General features: G+C 46.2%; 1 protein-coding gene across 2 annotated transcripts in view; it reads right to left on the bottom strand.

Annotated features, from left to right (window-relative positions):
• The window catches only part of NT5E (5'-nucleotidase ecto), a 52,548-nt gene that overhangs the window by 16,099 nt on the left and 22,845 nt on the right, over positions 1-13,604 (bottom strand). For both annotated transcript variants that reach the window (XM_036870999.1, XM_036870998.1), the window contains exon 3: positions 11,443-11,631. In XM_036870999.1, coding sequence (XP_036726894.1) covers positions 11,443-11,631 — 189 coding nt within the window. The remainder of the gene's footprint in view (positions 1-11,442; positions 11,632-13,604) is intronic.

A 13,604-nucleotide genomic window follows, 5' to 3' on the forward strand; every position in this document is an offset into this window, starting at 1 on the left:
GAGGCACCGGAGCTTATGTTCTCTCCACCACCCAACACAGCCTGCGACGTGCTGTTCTCAGAGAGCCTGCAAGAGCTGGTTTCCAAAGGGCACTCACCAAAGCAGGTACAAGCCCAGGGGCTGCACCTTTGTGCCCCAAGCTGTGTCTGGGCTTCCCTTTTCACTGAAGACATTATGTTGTACACCTGGATTTATGAAAAACCCAGTCCTGCCTTGCTCCTGAGCCGAAAGCAGCCCCTTTAGCTCAGTAACCACAGAGCAGAAGTGCTGCAAATACCAACATTTCACCAGCAGGAAATATTCATGGCTGTGGCCAATCTTAATTTCCCATTGTCTTGCTTCCTCTGGATAAAGAAGCAAGCCTTGGAATTTTATTTTTACAAAAGCATGGACTTGAGATCCAGTGCAGGCTGTGTCCTATCTCCATTTGCACAGGCTTACGGGTGGCCGGCAGATGGTGGCTGTGACTGTCATAGATGGTCTGATGCATTGCAGAGTAGCATTCCGTTTTGTGGTGGTCCTTCTTGGACAAACTTGGAGCCTGGCCTTTACTTCAGGGGACGGGGATGTGGCAGCCCCCTCACCCTCTCAGCTGGGCACGGTTAGGCAAGGTGGTTCCTCCTCTGAGCCCAGAGAAGCCTGGCAACGTGCAGTTCCCACTATGTCCACAAGGTGGCGCACAACACCTCATCCAGGAGGAACAGGCCCTACATCTGTTTCAGAAAGGGGTCTGGCAGATTCCTGGAAACCCAAGAGAAGGGCAAGCCTGACTTTTTTAGCCTTTATTTTTTCTGCCTTCCATGAATATATCTGAGTTTAAACAGAACATAAAAATTCAGAATCTAACTATGGGGTCAGATGCCTCATCAGATAAGCTTGCTCTTTACAAATAGGAGCTACCAACCCCAGCTCCTGTAGGACAGGGGACTTTCTCCAATGCTGAAAGGCCTTGATATGCCGTTTGTTAGAACAAAAGATGTGTCATGTTCATCTCGGATGGACTTAATCGGGGACAAGGAGGACGTTTCCCACGTGGCTGAGGCAATAGCCAGTCTAGTTTGGCTCCAGTCTGCGTTCCCCACGGCTGGGCCCTCTCTGCTTCCCGTCCACTCGGCAACCCCAGAAAACCACCGGCAGAGAAAGCAATCCAGGGCTTCAGAGTTCCCACAGCACTCTATTCAGCCACAGAGGCTCACGGCCCAGATCGCCTCTCCACACAGAGCCACATATCTGTCTTTAGAAACACAGCCTGTCCTCTTGGCAGGGGGAAAATTGTTTACCAGAACTCTATTCCAGCCTTTCGGCAAATAAATCATCTTGGAAGCAAGCCTTGGAGGAGCCAGGAGCTGTGGGCTGACATTTAGAGCTGGTAACTGGGCATTCCCTAGAACAGCGAGGGTGTCTGAGGGAACCGAACAGCAGCCCTTCAGGAATGCGGGCGATCCCAGCGCAGGCCCGGGCAAGTGCCTGCCCCGCTGATACGGAGCAGGGCCCTGTGGAACTCCTGGGCACAAGACTCCTGGCTTGGCACCTGGCAAACAAACGCTGTACTTTCCTTCACTACAACCTGGTGTCAGAGGATTGGCTTTTCGGCATGGCGGGTGAGCAGACCTGTGCTCGGTTGGATAGCAACACTACAATTTTTGACGAGAACATCATAGCCTATCAGACCTACATGATGTGGCCCAGCTTCATCTAGACCCTCCACCCTGCACTTCAGCAATCTTAGTTTCTCCCATTCCTAGACCACACCCGCCTCCAGAGTCATGAATATAGAGTAAGACCTGGAACCAGAGGCCCACAGGCAAATTATTTACATCTTTTTGCTTCAGTGTATTCATCTATAAAAGGAGAAAATAACAATACCTGCCTTAGAGGTTGTTTCGAGAATTAAAGAAGTTAATGCAGCACGTGAAGCCTGACTCAGGTAAATGCTCAGTAAAGGTTAGCGATAATTATTTACCAAGTTACCTCCTGGACGTCTTTCTGATCTTAGCCAAACGTCAGTTCCTCAGCAGAACACTCTCTGATGATTCCCCAGACGTGGTCAGGCCCTCCTATACCTGCTCTCCCAGCATTGTGGACTTCTTCCTTCACAGCATGCTTTGTAATTACATATAATATGATTGATTTCTTTGCATACTTAAAAAAAAAAATCTGGGGCTTCCCTGGTGGCGCAGTGGTTGAGAGTCCGCCTGCCAATGCAGGGGACACGGGTTCGAGCCCTGGTCTGGGAGGATCCCACATGCCGCGGAGCGGCTAGGCCCGTGAGCCACAATTGCTGAGCCTGCGCGTCTGGAGCCTGTGCTCTGCAACAAGAGAGGCCGCGACAGTGAGAGGCCCGCGCACCGCGATGAAGAGTGGCCCCCACTTGCTGCAACTGGAGAAAGCCCTCGCACAGAAAGGAAGACCCAAAAAAACAGCCATAAAAAAAAAAAAAAAAAAAAATCTGATCAGCATCAGGATCCCTTTCAAGCCAGTAAGTTCCATGAGGGCAGAGGCTGCTGTGTCTCTGGGGCTGGCCCAGCACATAGTAGGTGGTCAATAAATGTTGAATGACTGATTTTAAGTGGTTTAGCCAACAGTTTTCCAGAGATCAGACAAGATTTACATGCCCTTCCTGTGGAGGAATCCATAGGTTAAGAGGAGTCATGCCCCATCCCCAACTCCCCTCCATTCAATTTCCTCAACTAATGAGCTGGGTGGGGCTCATAAAGCTGAATGACCTGCTTGTCGAGAGAATAGGTTTTGGTGCCAGCTCCCTTTTAATCTGGTTTCACAACCTTGGGAGAGACTTTTAACTCCTGGGACCTAAATTTATTTCCTGTACTTGTAAAACAAGAGATTTGATAGTGTTTGACACCAAAAGTGGTTTAATTTTTAAGTTATGAGCATCTTTCACATGCAGGAAGTCTTGTGGCATTGCAAGCCATGAAGTAGGCTGGCCAAGATGCCCTTTTCCCCCCGGGCAGTCAGGCCAGCCGCTGTCAAAAGGTGTTCTGCAACCAGAGGGGTGAGTCACTGTCTCCTCAGCCATCTCTGTACCCGACCCTGATACACAGGCTGTCATGTCTCCTCCAGGGAACTCAAGGGGCCACTGACATTCTCCATATTGGGACTGTGTTCCTCTGTTTTGTACATGCTTTGGTATACTGCCCACATTCTGGCTCTTGGACATTCAGTGATGACCGGAAGGTCTAAAAGTGATGATGTATCTTCAAGTGGTACCCAGAGTGGGCACAAACTCTCATGAAGTCCAATCCGGGTTGTCTGCCTGTACCGGGTCCTGACCGGCTGGGGTAAATAAGAGACCCCGGCAGGGTGGGAACGGGTTCACACACATTTCCCTCACTCAACAAACACCTCCAAGCTCCAACAAGTGCCCAGGGTGTGGGACTCCACTGTCCCGTGGAGCCAGGCCTGAGGGCTTCGCTTCATCTTTGTGAGGCCTGGAGAGGCCACTCAATGGGGAAAGAGCAGGGGATGGAGTGATACCCCCGCTGTCCATCACCCTCTTTTCTTCACGGAGGATCTAAGCCAGGGTGACTATCCTTCCAGACACCAGACTTCCCATTCGCTTTTTACATTATAGAACATGGTTTTATATAAAAATTAAAAACAAAATCATAACAATGCAGCCATCCTCTGGCTCCATCACTATGGCCTGTTAAAATGCAAAGTCCAAAGGAACTGGCTGGAGAGAGAGAGACTGATTTTCATCTTAACATGCTTTGTAGTTCCATTTGAAATTAAAAAGGAGGTCCACAGGACCATGAACTGATGTAAACCTGATATTTTTTTTTTAGGGAAAATCAGCATTTAGCTGGACAGGGCATTCCAGAGTGGTTCTGTACCCTGGGAAATGCTAGGTGTTTGTATTCAGTGCGGGTCTGAGCTGCTGATTTCCACAAAGCATTAGCTTCGGCCACAGTGGTGAGCACACGATGCACAATTCAAATGGGCTTATCTCAGAACCTGCAGGACTTCTGGTGGGGAAGCTCGAAGCTCTGTTTCACAACATGACAGATGATTTGTAAATTTCCTTTCACGTGAGACGTCAAAACTGACAACCGTATGAGTTTCTAGGCTTGGGGGAAATTAATAAACTGAGGACAAGAGATCTGAGTGAGGCAGAGCCAGGCTGCTTGGGACAAAGCACCGCACTCCCGGTTTCTTACCTTTTAAAGGTAAGAAGATACATTTGGTCATTTGTGTATTTCGCTCAGATTCTCAAACTGAGTATACACCTCTCCTTTTTAAAAAATTTAACACATATATTTATAAGAGTTCAAGTTGTGAAAGTAACCAGATCAGGCCCAAGATGGAGCCACTCATGCTAAGATTCCCATCAGCAAACCAGAACTCAACTGCGCTTCTGCGTGGCTCTCCCAGAACAGGCAGGCCCAGCGCTCCCAGCCCCTCAGGCCCAAGCCGCACAGGCTCCAAGACCTCCGTCTGCTCCACAGAAGGGAAGTTAACCGTCAGCAATGCCCAGGGCGACTTCCTCGTTCCTGCTCCCTTTGGTCTCTAAGACCCTCCGGCCTCCTATAGCTCTTCCGAGCCCCCTTTTCTCTGCCAGATGGGACGCTGCTGCACCCATGAATTGCCGAATAGAAGCCTACTGATCAGTAAGTTGTCTGTGGAAAATTTTCTTTTAACAAACTTTAGGATTAATGGTTCAGTTTCTAGGGTTTAGAGAGGTTAAAATATTTTTTTATCAAAGTAAAACTAGCATGACAATATTTGGCAAATGGAGAAGAAAAATTTAATTGCAGTCCCACTCCGCCATGGCAATAACCAATATAATTTCTGTGAATTAAAAAAAATATATATGTATGAAGAGAACAGACTTGTGGTTGCTAAGGGGGGGGGAGGGAGGGTGTGTGAGGGAAGGATTGGGAATTTGGGATTAGCAGATGCAAACTAGTATATATAGAATAGATAAACGAGGTCCTACTGTAGAGCACAGGGAACTATATTCAATATCTTGTGATACACCAAAATGGAAAAGAATATAAAAAAGAGTGTAGATATATGTATAACTGAACCACTTTGCTGTACAGCAGAAATTAACACAACATTGTACATCAAGTATACTTCAATTAAAAAAAATATATGTAGGGCTTCCCTAGTGGCGCAGTAGTTAAGAATCCGCCTGCCAATGCAGGGGACACAGGTTCGAGCCCTGTTCTGGGAAGATCCCACATGCCGTGGGGCAACTAAGCCCGTGTGCCACAACTACTGAGCCTGCGCTCTAGAGCCCGCGAGCCACAAATACTGAGCCCACATGCCACAACTACTGAAGCCCACATGCCTAGAGCCCATGCTCCACAACAAGAGAAGCCACCGCAATGAGAAGCCCGCGCACCACAACGAAGAGTAGCCCCCGCTCTCTGCAACTAAAGAAAGCCCGGGCGCAGCAACGAAGACCCAACGCAGCCAAAAATAAATAAACAAACAAACAAACAAATAAATAAAATATGTATGCATGGATAGCAAAGAGGGGGAAATGGGTGGCAGAATCCATTCTAGGGAGAAAATCATTTTCTGTCTAGTAAACACCTGTGAGAGGACCAGGGTCCGCCAGCCTTTCCTAATGATGGTCTTGGGTCCCCACACCTCTCCTCCTCCCCTGGGGGAGGTGAGGCAGACCTGCCTGGAAGGACGGGTCCCCGACAACGATGGGGATGGTGGAGCAGGGGTGCACACAAAGACCTTAATTTTTTGCATAAAAGTAGTGGGAGAGGGCTTCCCTGGTGGCGCAGTGGTTGAGAATCTGCCTGCTAATGCAGGGGACACGGGTTCGAGCCCTGGTCTGGGAAGATCCCACGTGCCGTGGAGCAACTGGGCCCGTGAGCCACAATTGCTGAGCCTGCGCGTCTGGAGCCTGTGCTCCGCAACAAGAGAGGCCGCGACAGTGAGAGGCCCGTGCACCGCGATGAAGAGTGGCCCCCACTTGCCGCAACTGGAGAAAGCCCTGGCACAGAAACGAAGACCCAACACAGCTAAAAATAAATAAATAAATAAATAAATAAATAAATAAATAAATAAATAAATAAAAATTAAAAAAAATATAGTGGGAGAAAACTTGAATTTCAGGGGTAGCCTTGGATCAAGGGGGTGCGGACAGAAGTAACAAGAGGAGAACCCGGAATGGGAGGAGGGCGGGCTGCGGAAGAAAGTCAGCCAGTGAGGCACGCCCTGGGATGGCAGAGACTCGGAAGGCAGGGTCATCCCAGACCGCACAGCGGCGGGTCCCCTGCTGTGCCTGGCCGACTTGGAGGGAAGCTGCCTCGTGTGGATGGAATTCAGGGAGATCAAGAAGAAAGGGCACTCTTGCATATTTGGGTCTCTGCTGCGTGGACAAGAAGAGGCAAGAACAGAGGGGACACAAGTAAGAATCAGGACCTAGGGGATCAGGAAAAATATAGGCTCCCCAAGGAATGATCAGATTTTGGGGGAAGGGGGGGGAGAAGAGCTCCAGTGTTTCCCGAGTGTTGTAGGATAAACAGTCTTTTTATTTATTCAAGGGAGGAGTGACCTCATAAATTAGTTTGGAGTTGTGTCAAGTGACTACAGTCTGGGTAATAAATGTTTGTATAGTTGTAAAAGAAAAAAAATTGTATCTTCCTCTTTTTCATTTAAAATGAAATTGTATACATTTTTCCCATGTTGCAGAATATTGGAGAACTGACATATTTTTCTTGGACCCACTATGCTCTGTTCCTATACCACCTCATTTAATCCCTACAACATTCTCTGAGGTAGTCAGAGAATCACTGTATCACTGTAGCGGTTTTTTAAAATAAAAAGCTGAAGCTCAGAGTGGTTAAGTAACATGTGTGAGGTCGGGCAGCCAGTAGTGACCAACCCCGGGGGGAGACTGTGGCCGTCAGAGTCCAAAGCCCTCTCCATGACCCCGTGCTGCTTGTCACAGTGAGGCTGGAAAAATGAGGTCCTTCTTGAAGACCATCAAGGGGCAAAATTAGGGCAACACGAATGGCAGTTCTGGGAAGAGATCTGCCCTGTGGTAGGAGCAGGCTTTGGATTTCACAGTATGTAGTCGGTCATCAGCTTGCCTGACAACTCAACCCTGCCAAAGGATATGACCCTGTTTTACAGATCATTTGGGGTTTGGCTCACCCCACTTCACCCTGGAAAGCAGTTTCATGAGACGTAATTAAAACTGATCAGTGTTATGTGGCTGCAAAAATCGTTAACCAGAAGGCTCTGGCTTTGCTCTGTGAAGGAAGCTGGTGCTGAGGCTGGGCTATGGCTGGAAGCTGACCGAGGGGTCCTGAGTAGTGACCTCTGGGACAAGTGAGTCCCTTTGCCACCAAGGACATCATCTTTGAAGTTACCGGCCACACCTCTGCCCTTTGGCTGGTTCTCCCAGCTCACTCAATAAAACCACACGTCAGCAATCCTATGGATGCCCAAAGGAAGCGGATCTTTGTTGCAGAGTGTTTCCCTGTCCTGTGGATGTAGTAAATAATAAGACCACTTTCTTGTTCTGAAAGACAAGATTATCTAAACTACAAGAGTGCAAATCAATGGCGAGATGAACAATGATTGCAAACCACAAACAAGTCTTTTGTCCTCTCTCACTTATTCTATCAAAGCAGGGATGGGTCCACCCCTGCACTCGAGTACCAGCCTCTGGCTGCCGTGGGAAGAACAAACACTAAGGTTTCCTGGTTTTATTTATACTTAAACTGTGAACTCCATTTGTTTTGAGAACAAAATACAGTGGTCATTAAAATCATTTATGTTCTCTAAGTCAATGAAAAGGCTTGAATTTCATATTCAAGAAATGTGTGCCAAAATCCAGAAGCAATACAAATGAGGTACTTAATACAAAAAGCTGTTCAAATAAAGAAATCTTACTTAAAAAAAAAATTTTTTTTTTTTTTGGTCACGCCATGCGGCATGTGAGATCTTAGTTCCCTGACCAGGAATCAAACCCGTGCCTCCAGCAGTGGAAGCAGGAAAGCCCTAACCACTGGACCACCTGGGAAGTCCCAAAAGATCTTACTTTTAAAGGAGCTACATCTGTTGGCATTCACTCAACAATCCTGGGCACCCGCCTTCCAGGTGTCAGCCAGAGATGTGGTGGTGAGTCTGTAATGGACGCTCCCAGGCTAAGGAGGAGAAGTGACACCTGCTGGGCTGGGAGGGGAGGAGGGTTCACCAGACCGAGGTTTCCGTGAGGCTGCAGGCCGCCTCGCAGAGGAATAAGGGTGAGAGAGCCTTAAGGAGAGGAGGGAGGTGGGCAGTGGGGCTGTGGGCATGCCGCAATTCAGGACGATGACTAGGTCTCAGTCTGTGGTCCCAGAAGTGAGGTTGCTGAAAAGGAGGCGACAGTCACGAGTTGATAGGATCAAGGGACTCTGAACTTGGGTATTGGCTCCACCATCCATATAGACACTCAGCCAGGATGCAGGCAGCAGCTTGAGTGCAGAGGAAGACAGGACGTTGGGTGCTAAATTCTTGGTGACACTGGGGAGGGGCTTAGGTGACAGTGATAAGGGGGGAGACAGGGCAACCAGGAGGTATGAGCCTCAAAGGAGCTGGAGGTATAAAGAAAGTCACTGCAGTAACCTAAGGAAGTTAGAGAGTATTCTACCAAGAAATGTTTTACTTCCCCAAATTCCCGAAAGTAAGCAATCAGGCTCTTGGCATGGATGCCTTTCTAGGGAGCAGGGTGTTTGAATAGATGGGATCATAGACTTCACACTTGTAACTCCTTAACTGTGCAGATGGAGGAACGGACGTCTACACTCACCAAGGCCACAGCTAACCGATGGGCTTGCATGATCCAAAATTCAGTTAAAATAGTGGGAGGCAAACAGAGCGACGGCGTCTCAGGAGCCTGTCTGCCTTCAAGGGTCACACACCGAGGAGAGTCCCCTGGCACACCTGCCACATCTTCCAACCTGCACACAATTTACTACTTTTTTGTCCAAAGGCAACAGCATGGACCAGTTCCTTAACTCTAGGATTTAAATCCTTTAGAAGTCTGCATTCTAGCCCTCATCCTTGCAGCTCTGACATTTTGCAAGCCTGGACGGGGAAGTCCTCTCCTCTTCATCCCAATGTGAGAATGGTCAGGCAATACCAGGGTTGTCTGGTCTGCATGTGCACGGTGGCTGTAATCCAGAGAACCTGCAGGGGCTTCACTATTTGGAGGGGAACCGTCCATGTGCTATTTTGGTCGTGCCCCACTTAAAGCTGAGGTTTTAAAAATATGGACTGGTTACAAGACAATGAACCTTATTTAACAGGTAGTCACCAGCATTTAAAAAAAATTAAATAACAGAATAGAAAATATCAGGTGCAATCCCGACACTTTGTGAAATTCTCTTTCAGGTGAGTGTATTTGTGTGTGTGTGCTGAAATGGTCCTCAGCAAGGAGGACTTGCTAAAATTCCAAAAGATGTATTATTTTAACCCTAATTTGATTAACCAATCATATTTAACTTCGTGCTAATTCCAGAGGCAATTCAGCGGAGGGTTGTTTTTTGTTGTTGTTTCGTTTGTTTGTTTTTCAAGGCTGGGAAAATTCATTTAAACAAGCAAATACGCCTCATCCTCTACTGTGTCCTGGAATTACCTTTAATTGTTAAGTTCATTCCTCACAATGATGAATATCCAAATTGAATATTTTCAGGAGAACAAGTTTAATCTTGGTAAGCAATCATGAAATGTGAGATAAATGACTAAGACTCTACAGGCAGTTTTTTCCAGAGACTGTAATTATCTACTTTAAGGTTTATGGATAAGCAAATTGTAATTTTTATCCTCAAATCTTTCTTTCATCCAGTCATTCATCATTCACTAAATTCATCTCCTTACCAAAAGGCACATTCTCTTTTGCAGGATTTCATTGGAGCATTGTCACTGACATTCTGAAGCGAAGCTAACAGGTTCAGAGAGGGTGACTACTCAAGGTCCTTCAAGTGAACCAGGAATGAGGACTTCTGACCCAATATTGTGTTTCTTTCTTTTTTTTTATAATTTGTCTCTCTTTTTCTCATTGTAAAAGCGACACCGAAGTCATCCTTCCCAGAGCTGATAGAAGCCAGTTCCAGCAGGCTCTCCTGCTCGTCTTCCTTTTCTTGAAAATACTTTAAAGCCCCATGAAGCAGTGGTTGGGCAGGGAGAGGGCATGGTGGGAAAGACTCATTGAGCCGGACCCAAAAGTTTTGTGACAGTATAGGTTCAAATGGGAAAAAAAAAAGTTAGACTTTTTCTAACTAAAACTACCTGGCACCAAGGGAAGAGAGAGAGAGAGAGAGACATGTGGAAGGAATGGAGGGAAGATGGGAAGGAAGAAAAGAGAGAGGGAAGGGAAAGAGGGAGAGGAGGAGGGAGGGATGGAGAGAGGGGATGGAGGAGGAGAGAGGGGAGGGAGGGGAAGGGAGAGGAGGGGGGAAGAAATCGAGGGAGGAGAGAGTGCTCGCAAGAGCACGGGGGCCTGTGGCTTCTAGGGTACCACAGTCCTGGGATGCTGCAGGGTTAGGGCTTGAGCCCAGCTTCTGCCACCTGTGAACCTACCAATCAAGCCCTGTCACCTTGAGCTGTGAAGGCCTTATTTACATTATGTTGTTTATGCTTAAAATTTTTATATGGCATGTTGCTTTTTGATGTACAATGACTTTTAGTTGGGTCTCAGTAACCTTTTTTATATTTGAATGTGTATGTTAAATATATTTATAATTTACATAAATGAATGGAATTGACATACTCATGAAACTAATAAATTACTCTTAGTAATGTCTCTTTGCATGGAGGCAACCTAAATGTCCATCAACAGATGAATGGATAAAGAAGATGTGGTACATATATACATTGGAATACTATTCAGCCATCAAAAAGGATGAAATAATGCCAATTGCAGCAACATGGATGGACCTAGAGATTATCATACTAAGTGAAGCAAGTCAGACAGAGAAAGACAAATATCATATGATATCACTCATACGTGGAATCTAATTTAAAATGATATAAATGAACTTATTTACAAAACAGAAATAGACTCACAGACATGGAAAACAAACTTATGGTTACCAAAGGGGAAAGCAGGGGAGGGACAAATTAGGAGTTTGGGATTAACATACACACTACTATGTATAAAATAGATAACCAACAAGGACCTACTGAAGAGCACAGGGAACTCTACTCAATATCTTGTAATAACCTATAATGGAAAAGAATCTAAAAAAGAATGTACATATACATATAACTGAATCACGTTGCTGTAAACCTGAAACTAACACAACATTGTAAATCAACTGTATTTCAATAAAATTTTTTAAAAAGTCTCTTTGAGTAAGATTTATACATGTTACCACTCAGTGTGCATCACCTATGTACATTATTACATGTATATATTATACTATATATGTAACGTACATTATCTAGCCCTCCTGCTGCCATTACCTGTGTAAAGAAAGGTGTTGGAATGTCCTCCCACCACTACGTCCACGCCCTTCACTTTCTGAGCGATGAGTTTATCCGTTTCAAAACCAGAATGTCCCAGTGCAATAATTTTGTTCACATTTAGAGTTTTTAGCTTATCTACTTCAGGTTGCAATGCAGCAATTTCATCTTCGAATACTAAATTCGTTCCTAAGGAAGAAAATAAATATGGACATTTATTGACAACAATTTTTATTATATTGCTTATTATACAAGCATACCAAGTACAAACACCTTAACCTCCTAAAGCTCTTAAATTACTAAGACCAAAACTTATTTATAAATTCAGTATAAAATCTCTACAAAGCCAATAAAAATTCACATCAATATGCTCATTTGCATTCGCTTAATGTTGCACTGGTTTAAGGTTGTGGATGATATTATGTTACTCAAATTCCAACTGTGAGGAGGCTTCAGATTTGGAATGTCTCTAGTTTCTTACATCTATTTGTATATTTAGACTTCCATCAGGCCAGTGCAAAGCATGGCTGAGCACATAAGCATGATGGACTGTATCTACGCCAAGTCACTGTGCTGCACACCTTAAACCCATACAGGTGCTGGGTGTCAATCATACCTCAATAAAGCTGAAAAAAACCAACCAACCAGATTAGCTACTCCACGGCTTTGTTTGCAAGTTCAACATAATCAGTCTTCACACTTGAAACTCTGGCAGCAATTAGCCCTTGAATGCCAATCGTACGACACCGTTGACAACTCTGTCTTGTCCACTGGCTAAGGTCAGCATTAGAGCATCACGGAGCTCTGATTAGACGGCAGCGGGCGGGGGGTGTCTCATCCAAGGACTGCCGGCCCTGGGGAGCATGCGCATCTTTCCCTGGAGGCTCGCCCCGCACGCAGTGGAAGCGGAAGCTTGCCCGCTGGTGCAGCTGGTGAGTGTGGGTGTGACTGCCCAGCTGGGCGCTCTGTGTGTCGCAGGCACGTGCTACCCCTGTGGCCAAACCCCAGCGCGGCTTGAGGGCTTATGGCTCTGACTGGCACACAGGTGACTGCAAACACAGACACGCTGCCCTGAAGTCACATCCAGCCGCCTGTGACTCGGGATCCTCTAGAGGATCCAGATTCCCTTATGCAAATATCTCAGAGCCATCTCTCAAATGAAAATGCCGAAACATGAATCAGTCTCGTAACGATCTTTCGAAACCCAGGAGTCTGCCATCTCCAGTGTGAAAAGGATTCAACTCTCTAAGGAGCTACAGGACTGTTAAAACTCATCCCTTGTGATGCCGTGGGGTTTGGGGGTCTCCGTGTGCTCCAGTGGGGAACTCTGGAGTCTCTCGAATCAGTCAAGCCAACATGTGCCAATGAGCACATAAAATAAACAGCATGGCTCATGGCAAAGCCGGGGGCACCCCAGACGGACGGCCTGAAAACGAGTGGCTCACAGATGTGGCACGGGACCCGCAGTGCTGTCAGTAACTCACAGGCAACATTTACAAATCAAGAGGTGATGTTTGCAGGGCAGAAACAGAGACACAGACGTAGAGAACAAACGTATGGACACCAAGGGGGGAAAGGGAGGGTGGGATGAACTGGGAGATTGGGATTGATATATATACACTAACATGCATAAAACAGATAACTAATGAGAACCTGCTGTAGAGCACAGGGAACTCTACTCAGTGCTCTGTGGTGACCTAAACGGGAAGGAAATCTGAAAAGGAGGGGATATGTGTATACATATAGCTGATTCATTTTGCTGTACAGCAGAAACTAACACAACATTGTAAAGCAACTATACCCCAATTAAAAAAAAAAAGAAATCATCTAGCCAATCCTACTTTACTTTTAAAAAGTAAATAAATATTGATTTTTTTCAAAAAAAAAATCAAGAGGTGTAACAGCTTGGCCACCATTGTCTGCCATGAGGCCATCAAGAATAATCTGCTTCTTGCCAGTCACCCCAAGAAGCTCAGGGCTCCCCGGTCACCCTCAGTGCCATGTCACCATCTCTGTGAGCTGCTCACTGAGTCTCTCCTTAAAACGACAAGGTGCGCTCACCCCTACGCCCCACTTGCCACCCCGTCTCCTGCTTAATTTCTCTCTATATCATTTATCACCTTCTGATGCATCAAACATTTTCCTCATTTATTTCTTCTCCC

The sequence above is a fragment of the Balaenoptera musculus genome, chromosome 12 (assembly GCF_009873245.2).
Source record: "Balaenoptera musculus isolate JJ_BM4_2016_0621 chromosome 12, mBalMus1.pri.v3, whole genome shotgun sequence".
NCBI lineage: Eukaryota > Metazoa > Chordata > Mammalia > Artiodactyla > Balaenopteridae > Balaenoptera > Balaenoptera musculus.